This window comes from Barbatula barbatula (genome assembly GCF_947034865.1).
Source record: "Barbatula barbatula genome assembly, chromosome: 16".
Classification (NCBI taxonomy): Eukaryota; Metazoa; Chordata; class Actinopteri; order Cypriniformes; family Nemacheilidae; genus Barbatula; species Barbatula barbatula.
Genome location: NC_136779.1, coordinates 9134981 through 9144691, shown reverse-complemented (window position 1 = coordinate 9144691; position 9711 = coordinate 9134981). Strand labels below are relative to the sequence as shown.

At 35.7% G+C, this 9711-nt stretch overlaps 2 protein-coding genes across 2 annotated transcripts; one reads left to right on the top strand and one right to left on the bottom strand.

Moving 5' to 3' along the window:
* Positions 1–3517: 3517 nt before the first annotated feature.
* LOC306905793 (GTP cyclohydrolase 1-like) lies at positions 3518–7607 on the top strand. Its single transcript, XM_079476703.1, has 6 exons — positions 3518–4157; positions 4690–4799; positions 5019–5074; positions 6460–6491; positions 6601–6685; positions 6764–7607. Exons 1-6 carry the CDS (start codon positions 3857–3859, stop codon positions 6891–6893), a joined length of 714 nt encoding a protein of 237 aa, XP_079332829.1. The 5' UTR covers positions 3518–3856; the 3' UTR covers positions 6894–7607.
* A 31-nt stretch (positions 7608–7638) lies between these two features.
* On the bottom strand, positions 7639–9457 carry cript (cysteine-rich PDZ-binding protein). Its single transcript, XM_079476702.1, has 5 exons — positions 9328–9457; positions 8967–9032; positions 8804–8858; positions 8597–8700; positions 7639–8509 (listed from the first exon to the last, which is right to left on the bottom strand). Exons 1-5 carry the CDS (start codon positions 9341–9343, stop codon positions 8445–8447), a joined length of 306 nt encoding a protein of 101 aa, XP_079332828.1. The 5' UTR covers positions 9344–9457; the 3' UTR covers positions 7639–8444.
* Positions 9458–9711: the final 254 nt, after the last annotated feature.

Below are 9711 nucleotides of genomic sequence, written 5' to 3'. Positions count from 1 at the left end.
AAGAAGAAGAAGAAAAATCCTTACAAAAACAATAGGTTTTCAGCACTTCGTGCTCGAAACCCTAATTAAATTTATTCCTTATCAAAACGACTAAGACGTAAATAGCCTCCTCGCCTTTGAAAAGTATTATTTTCCCAACGAATGCTTAGTTTGTGGTTCATTGATAGATATTTAATAAAAATACAACGATAAAATAGTGGCCTGTGTTAAACCTACTTTAACTGAAACTTTACAATAAAACTTTAATTGAAAAACGAAATAAGACCAGATAACATACACTCACATTAGACTAACACAAATAATTTAAAGATCTTTGGAATTTTCCCCTTATTTTAAAACATTTTTAGTTTATGGTTCCTATTTCACGAAAACACAACATCGTTGAAGAAAAAACAAAGACAAATTCACAGTGAAAAAATACGTTTTTATTAACAAACATTATTTTGCGCTCTCTTGTCTCTGTCATCCTGCTGTCATTCATCGCGCTAGTTTCACTGTCCTCACGCAGTGTCACGGTGCTGTGCTGTTTGCAGAAGACGCATCTGCTCGCGTTGTATGAAGAACACAGGACTGACGTTCAAACTGCACAGCTCGGCGTCGAATGGGGAAGGCGCATTCTGACGTTCAATGAAGAGCCCGACATCTAGCTTAAATGCGTGACAGTGGGAGACTAAACAGCTTTAACAACCTTCCTCGCCTCAGGACGTTTCCTTGCTTGATCCATTTGGTGATGTGACTGTCACAGCGAGTGGTTGACATAATAACTTGATTAAATAAAATATTTGTTGAACTCGTTCAAAATGCCAGACAAACGTCAAACTGAAACCGCATATACCCAATGTTTGCGCCACTGATTAAATCGACAACAACGCACGTGTTTTCTGAAAGCTGTGTCGTCTAACTTGTATTACGGCTAGCATGGGCTACGTTACAAAATATATAATTGAGAGATTCACACCTTCGCCGTTTTTTGTATTTTCAACGGGGTGGTACTTTTTGTTGAACTGTCAGGGAAGGTGAGCAAAACTGTAAAGTCTTGGAATAACACATCATGTGAGTGAGTGAGTCTCCCGTTATCCCATACATGTCCCCTCCATGCAAACTAGACACGTGACGTGTTTGACAAAGACCGCCTGTTTTATGAAATCCCCTTGTAAGCCAAGGCATCAACTGCTGGTCTTTTAAACAAAATGGACTATAAACTGCTTTCGTGTTGTCTCATGGTGTATTAGAATAGCACACAATTATAGAAACGCAAACTTAGCAGAATAAGAAAGATAAGGGAAAGATCTACGTCATCCCGATACACGGCAGTGCCCATACTTGCATTTCTGGCTAAATTAGTTTTAGGACAGTCTAAGGACAAAGTGCATTATAACAGATTTCAAATTGTTTCAACTGTTCATTTTTTTAGAAAATTATAAGTAATATGCTGCCCTCTACTGAGTCAAATGATTACTTCTGTAGTTATGGTCATTCAGCAATGTTAATGAGAAGAACACTACTGACTTCAATTTTAAATCTGTCTAACTGTACTGTTATCTGTTCTGCTGGTACATTTTTGGATTAATGATGCGTTCATTTATCCGCTTCATTGTATTAGGTGGTGTAAATTATTACACAACTTTTATCTGAGTTGTATAAACCTTTTGTAACTTCACCTTCAGTAACTACACTCAATTGTGAAAGTATGACTTCTACAACTTTTAAAAAGCTAGATATGTTGCCACAAGATTTTGTAAGGAAATTTAGATAAATATTGCTTCACGTCATGATGCTTTAGAATTAACTTTTAAGGAATCACAAGATCTTTGCCTGAAATATTCAGGGAATGGAAGGAGGGGATCTAGAATGTATGACCAGCATTCAAGTTGTAACATTACAGTTGAAACATTGAAACCAATATTTTATAGCAGAAAATAATACACATTGTCACCCCAACCTGACATTTTCATAATAAGAAGTACCTTTACAACATAGTTCAACTTATTTTAAGAACTATAAAGATTTCTTAAAGATAAGTTTGTAAGGTTAATATATTAGTGTACACGGCATGTGAAACAGACTCCCTCACCCTTACTACTGAATAAAAAAGTGCTACTGTATAAATACACAAATAAATATCTCATAAGTCACCAGTAATAAATCTTCATTACAAAATCTTTTTTTGCCATAACAGTTGCCTGAAGTGCAAGAGTGCAGTGAAATTTCTACTCTGTTAAAAGAATGATTATTTTCCAAATCATTCTTTCTTGTGTTTTTAGATTCTTTTAAGTAATTGAATCTTAAAATATGAGTAACTTTTTATAGTTACATGCATCAACCCCACAAAAAAATGCTTGTTCTTTCTAGGATTTAATTAATTTATTTTTACATTAAGATCTCCTCATATTAACATGGGTCCATAAAGCCCACAGGGCAATCATTTTGTTAGCCTGGTTTCCACGGTAACATGGCTTATTTGATCTGCTTGCATGGATGCTGTGGTTCATGTCGTGCCCTTATATCTTGATCTTGTCATCCACAGATGACGTCATGCCTGTTAAAGCGGAACAGAATATCCCTCGTGCAATGTCAGACCAGAACTACAACGAGCCATGCGCTCAGCAGAACTCACCACAGTTACACCTGTTAAGATCACACGAAACAGTTTTCAGAATCTTGCAGCTTACGCCTATATTCCTCTATTCATAAATGCCATTGTGATAAAAGCAGGCTGAACTCCTGCCTAGATTCTAAAAAAAACAATTATTTATATTAGCCGCTGCATTTCACATTTCAAAGGTCAGCCTCACCAGATCCCTTGGTACCCAAATGGGGGCAAATGACGCAACATGCTGATGGATTGGTGCTGGCACACTGGGTTATTTTTGTAAATTAAATAAAGAAGTATTCTCCTTTTGTTTATGATCATGGATTTTGTGTTATTTTATGTTCTAAAGGTAGACATTTATGTAAACATTTGTACTGGATAAATAATTGCATAATTAAAGTATTGTGTATACTTTTAATAAACACAATATACATACCATACATACTGTACTATATATTAAACAAATAGTCAGTTGTATATTTTGACAATTATCTATCATATTTTTAACAAATTATTCAGATGTCTGCTAAAAAAGCATCAAATTCTATCAAAAATCCCTACCACAGAAAACAGCTAACCTTTTTTGGAAGCTAATACTATTTGACTCGACTTTATGCTTTGATATTTCGTTATAAATAACGATCCTGTTTTAACAACCACAGTCATTTGACTTCATGACGAAAGCAATGTGAATAGAAGCGCAATATCTCATTCGAAATATGTGCTTTTGTGTGTAATCGTTGTCTTTAATAACATTTTAGTAACAGCACCATATAAAACTATTAAAAGTACTAGCATCATACCAGCTTTAACCCTTCAAAAGGCTTTTAAAGGCTTTTTTCAAATGCAGTTCATAGAGGTCTAGCTTATGTAAGAGCACGTGAGGTCATGTGCTCAGAAGTTTGACACTCGCCGTTGTGTCTTTTCATTCAGACTTGCAAATCACGAATCAGTCAACGTCCTTTGCATGACGTTTACGCATTATTCAATTACACACCTTTAAATGGGTGTGTACGATATAGCAGAGAGCATGGTCACACTAAATATTTTGACGTGGTCGCCGACGTGCTCAATTGGACACACTGATAGTGGAGAGCGCCTATAAATGCCAAGCCGAGGCGGACATGTGGTAGACTCAACGGCATCCCAAAGCAACAAGGCAAATACAACACAACGCTGAAATATCTACGAGAAAAGACTTCTGGTTGTATTGAAGACTTTAGTTTATTTGTTCTCTGTTAAATTACTATTAAAGTAGACTCAATGGAATACGCGACAGAAATGAACAGCGTGTGCAATGGCAAAATTGTCACAGAGTATCTTTGCCGTAATGGCTTCAGCGAACTGTCGGTCGAATCGAAGAAAGGTGCTGTCCAGCACAAAAACGAGACGTCCCGGAAAGAGGCGGAGGTTGAATCGCGGTTACCGGCTATAGAAGCGGCGTACACAACCATACTGCGAGGTCTGGGAGAAAACACTGACCGACAGGGTCTCCTCAAAACTCCGCTGCGTGCTGCCAAAGCCATGCAGTTCCTGACCAAAGGGTATCACGAAACCATCTATGGTAAGTGCTTTGATGCTTCACATACTTGATACATTTCCATCTATACATTGTGTGTTCCCAGGAATTCGAACCCACAACATGTTGCTTAGGCTTACACAATGTGCTACCAGTTGAGATCGAGGGAAACTAAACCAATAAACTAGTTTATATTCGCCTTTTATGAATATGACATGCATAACTACAGTATTCCCTCAATGCTGTAATTTACTGTCTACTGTCCACTTCAGTGGTTTTGTTGGCAAGAAGTGCTGCTTAAACTAATCACTGTTAAGTTCCTCAGCAGTTTACTCCATTCTGAGCTAAACTTAGTTATGAAAGAGGTTTTATTGTCTATTGTTTCTTTCGTTATTCCACAAAACCCTTTCAGCCACTCCATACTGTGTGTCCCCTTTGTAACCGTATAATCTGCAAACAATGTGTGACTGGTATCATGAACATGTAATTATCGTGATACGTATTATGAAAACGGAGGCGATTAAAAGGAGATTAAAACAAAAGCAAGTGTTATGCAATAATGATATGTTTTTCACAGATATCCTTAATGATGCCATCTTTGATGAGGACCATGAGGAGATGGTTATCGTGAAAGATATTGACATGTTTTCTCTTTGTGAACATCACCTAGTACCATTTTTTGGCAAGGTATGTCTGTCTTCACGGTATTATTCTGTGAATTGCTTTTAGTCGTCAAAAGTTATCATTTGACTTTTTGGGTGATGTCACAATAGTAGCGAATACAAAGCTGCTTAACAGGATTTGCCTAGACCAGAGAGAATGTTCAATGCTGTGAGGTTGATGAGTTCATTCCAATGAGTATCAGTAGACCTACACTGAATAAATTATTTTACGTCTAATTCTTAGGTTCACATTGGATATCTGCCGAGTAAAAAAGTTGTTGGTCTCAGTAAGCTTGCAAGGTGAGTATGAAACACACCCACACATACAATGAAGCTTTCCAGTCTTAGATAGGCAGTAAAGGCGCTTGTTCTCACATCAGAGTGAGACAGAAAAAGAGAACATATTAGTTACAAGTGGCTGAGTTCTTCTGTAATCATAGCCCATTCACTTGAGGCTTAGATCCAAAGCCTGGCACTGTGTCCTGTCCCATCTGAAAAAAAGCCAGACTTGCTGACTTCTGGTGATGAGGAAATCCCCCAACTCCCACCTCCAGTGTGGAGAGCTTGTGTGAACCATTGCCATTGCAAACCTCCCATAAAAGAATGTATATCATACACAAACGTTCACTGCAAGATGTGAATTTAGAGTTGAAATAACCAGCAATTTAGATGCAGACATTACCTAAGCGATTCTGTATAAATTGAGAATCACAATTCTTTTGTTTCAAATAGAGATTAAGATTATTTTTCGATTCTGAATGACGACTAAAAGTAATACATCATTCACTAACAGTTATGAAAAAAACTAGTTTATTTAGGTATGCATTATATAGGACTTCGCTTCAAAGTTATTACATATTGGATGGTTAATTTACAGATACTATAGATTACATATGGTATTTGTTAAATCTTACTAAAGTGGTTATTTTTTTAAGTTTTACTTTAAATGCTAAAACTTTACTTCCTGAAAAGTATTTATGTATTGAAATTACTTGTGTATGAAATATTTCTACAGTAAAACAAATTCATAAGGTGAAAGCAAAGGTCTTTTTTTCAATTTGCAATTTAATGCAAATTTTCAAAAGATTTATCAATTTGCCTGACATCTACAGACTGCTGGAAGGGCTCTTTAAAAGAAAGAGGGGGGTCTTTAAGGGGTCTTTAAAAGAGTTTTATCGTTTAAAATAACCTGAAAACATGTAATGCTGGGCAACATAATAAAAGCACAGCCTCTCTATTAGCGTAAAAACAGTTAAGATGTGAAGCATAATAAGAACAATTTAACACAATCATTAAAGACAATCAGAAGATCAGTTTTGTTGTCAGGCTGTATTTACTTTATGTTGGTTTGTTATTTGGTGTGAGATTAATTTGGGCAGAGTGAGAGCTTGTAAACGCGTCTCATGCGTGCGAGTTGACAACGCTCTGCTTAAATCCCAGTACCTCTGTGATCATTTGACACAGAAACAATGATAGTAGTTCCGTGTCTCAATCAGCTCCATTGTTCAGTAGTCAGGGGACTGACCAGGGAGTCATTCTCAAAACCCTCCCAGTGCACTGAAACGTTTGTACCCTTAAAAGTCCCACAATGCATATTTTTAAGATTTTTGGGGGTCTAATTCTATTATTCTAAATAATCTGTTTATATTGTCGTACTCTTATTGATAATGCTGTGCTTTCTCTAGAATCGTTGAAATCTACAGTCGAAGACTTCAAGGTAAGTAACGCGTAATATAAATGACAAAGGAAACATACTTGAAATAAAGGGTAGACCGATCCAGTTGGTAATATTATTACAATATACGGTATATAATGTTTCATTTCAGTTCAAGAGCGCCTAACAAAGCAAATTGCAATGGCAATCTCTGAAGCCCTGCAGCCTGTAGGCGTGGCTGTTGTCATTGAGGCAGCGTAAGTATTTGCAATATTAAACAGTTCAGTATAACTTTAACGCTTTATGCATTTCTGAGTGATCTCTTGTTGTTGCAGTCACATGTGCATGGTCATGCGTGGAGTGCAGAAGATGAACAGCCGTACTGTGACCAGTGCCATGCTGGGCTTGTTCAGGGAGGATCCAAAGACCCGAGAGGAGTTCCTGGCCCTGACCAAAAGTGCATAGTAACCCTCACTTTGCTGCTCCGACTCCATTAGTGTCTTTTAGACCTCCAACAGGTCAATGGTTGTTTTGAAAATCCTCCATGGTGCTAAGAGAACAGTAGATCTTTCCACCAGCTGCTGTGACACGAGTGTGCAGCTGAAACTCAGGGCTCCTCACTATTTGCAAAATGTGAATCTTAGAGGATCAGTGACACAACACTTTTCTTTTGGAAAAACAGTCCGTGAAGTATTTGCACCTTCAGAACTTACCACAGAATGGCAATTAAATAGATACAAAAATGTAACATTTAGCATTTTAGTATGTAACAGGTACTCTTATTGTTTTGTGTTTCTCTTTATTAGTTATAAATTATGTTTAAGCTTTTTAATATGTTCAAACTAAGTTAATGCTTTGTCTCAAATAATCCTGTAACATGTTTACACAATTAACCAATTCATATTAAAAATATAGAAAATTTAAGATGTTACTAAATAATGGCCATGGTTATATTTAAGGGGTCAAATGTTGAATAATTTGTAGTTAAAAAGTCTAAATTATACTAAGCCAATGACAAGATTACGATGGTGTTTGCATCATTTGTTTGTATACTGTGACTTTTTTTTTACATTATACAATATTGGATTGTATAGAAAGAAACTCATTGTGAACATCAAGTACATTTAAGTGCCATGATAAAAAACTTTCCTGCTTTCTCACAATAAAGACAGAAATCTGAAAATGTTGTTTTTATGTTGTTTTTATTTTTCGAGAAAATAAATATTTACAGAAATAAAAACTGTCCCCTTAAAGATGTCCCACCCTGACATTTTAATAGAGAGGAAGGGAATAATGTACAGTGTCTAAATATTGCTATGCTGTGCTGGATTGCACTTAAAATGTGGCAATTAATTAGACATATTGCAAAAGCATTCACAAGAATCTAAAGATATTATCATACAATCATCTGGTTTAGGGACATCTAAAACAGGAATGGGACTATATAATTTCACGTCATTTAAAGGAAACAGCAAAATAGATATTTGTTTGCAATGGTGTTGATGAATAACAACCAGGTGAGTGTTGGACAGGCTTATATTGATGTCAAATGTAAAAAGAAATCTAATTGCCATGGAGTAAACTGACTGTATTTCAGGGAACATGATTGGTTGATCTGAATTTCCAAGGCACAGTCAGGATGTTTTGAAATATTAATAACTGATGTCTGATCTTACTTAAGAAAATAATAATAAATCGTTGCAAATAAATGAGAATAACCAACAGGTTATCCAGCAAATTTAACCTCGAAGGCATTTATTTTGTTCAAACAGTTCCAGCCAATATATTGCTCTAAAGTTATAACGTGAGAGAGGACAAAAGTGAAAAATGTTTTCACTTAAGAGTTAAAACCAGTGCAGCCCTTTGCCACAAAGAACTACTACAAATTGCTGAACTTTTTAGTGATCTGAAATTATCATATTCAACACAATATTTGTTTGTATTAAAAACAAACATAATCTTACACAAACAGCCCTCTCTCAAAGAAATCCTGTATATCCCCCAAAGCAAAATTAATCAAACTGAGGTCTGTTTGTAGTTCTTGGTGTCAATCACCTTTTTTCCACACATGGCACAAATTCCTGCAAAAAGAGAAACAGAGAAGGAAAGAAATCACAAAAAATCTAATCAACAACCGATTATGCTCATTTAAAGACTTTCTATCTCACCTTTTTTGTAAGCACATCCCTGGCAGTAGTGTGAACCAGACTGATGGACAGAACTTTTGCATATTCTGCAGATGGCAAACCCTGTCTTGCCATAAGGATCAAATCTATGCAAAATGGTATGACATCTTTAAATACAAGTTTAATTGACACATCAAGAAAAGAAGCAAGACTACGACGTTAAAGGAAATTCCACCCAAAGCAACATACCTGGCCTTTTTTGATGTCAACATTTTATTTTCATTGAGTTTTCGACCCCCACTTTCTGTAATTAAACATGTTAGTATTCATAAATGTATTCAAAATGATCAAATACACATCCAGGTACTACTATATATATGTTACCATTAAAATAATATCAGTGTAAATGTACCTGTTGTGTTTCTAGCTCCATCTTTCCAGGTATCAGGAGTGATGACCCGCCCCAGTTTCTTCTCGCCTGTGGGACACATCAAAACATGCGTATTCACAACTATGCAATTTGCTGTATTCCTTTATTGACATACGTGATTTCTAAATCTGGATGATACTATACGCAGCATATGTTTATAATCGCTAATGTAAAACACGAAGGTCTACAGTAATGTTTACATGTTGTTTTACTGTTCTTGCTACCGAGCAATCATCTAAACCCAATAAATAGATGTCTTACAAATGACAGAATTACTTAAACATACTCGAGTAAAACAAACAATATCCTTATTTATAAACTGATTCACAATATAACTACTTACATTTGTCACAAACCATCTTAAAACGTCTCGTAAAATTGCGACTAACAATTTCAGTCCGCTTCTGTGTTGTTGAAAATGAATCATGAAACGTTAATGTCCTCGTCGTGGTGACGTAAATTGTCAAAATAAAAGCCAGGATAAACGTCACTCAATCGAGCCATTTGTAGCCATAGGCAAAAAACAGTTAAATTAATAATAATAATAGTAACAATAATTGCATTCTGAAAAATAATGGAGGTGTATATAGCATTATATAGCGGAGTTTTCATATAGCATTATAGGACATAAAGCATTGCAGCAGGCTAATAAATTATTTTGTTTCCAAATTATAAATATATAATAGTTTCCAATAAAAAATATTGTTACTTATATATAGGTATATAT

Coding starts and splice junctions, on each gene's coding strand:
- LOC306905793 (XM_079476703.1), top strand. CDS start 3,857: ATGGAATACGCGACAGAAATGAACAGCGTGTGCAATGGCAAAATTGTC. Junction 4,158..4,689: donor GTATCACGAAACCATCTATG/GTAAGTGCTTTG, acceptor TGTTTTTCACAG/ATATCCTTAATGATGCCATC. Junction 6,686..6,763: donor GCTGTTGTCATTGAGGCAGC/GTAAGTATTTGC, acceptor TTGTTGTTGCAG/TCACATGTGCATGGTCATGC.
- cript (XM_079476702.1), bottom strand. Junction 8,859..8,966: donor TGGAGCTAGAAACACAACAG/GTACATTTACAC, acceptor GTTTAATTACAG/AAAGTGGGGGTCGAAAACTC. Junction 8,701..8,803: donor TTGACATCAAAAAAGGCCAG/GTATGTTGCTTT, acceptor CATTTTGCATAG/ATTTGATCCTTATGGCAAGA.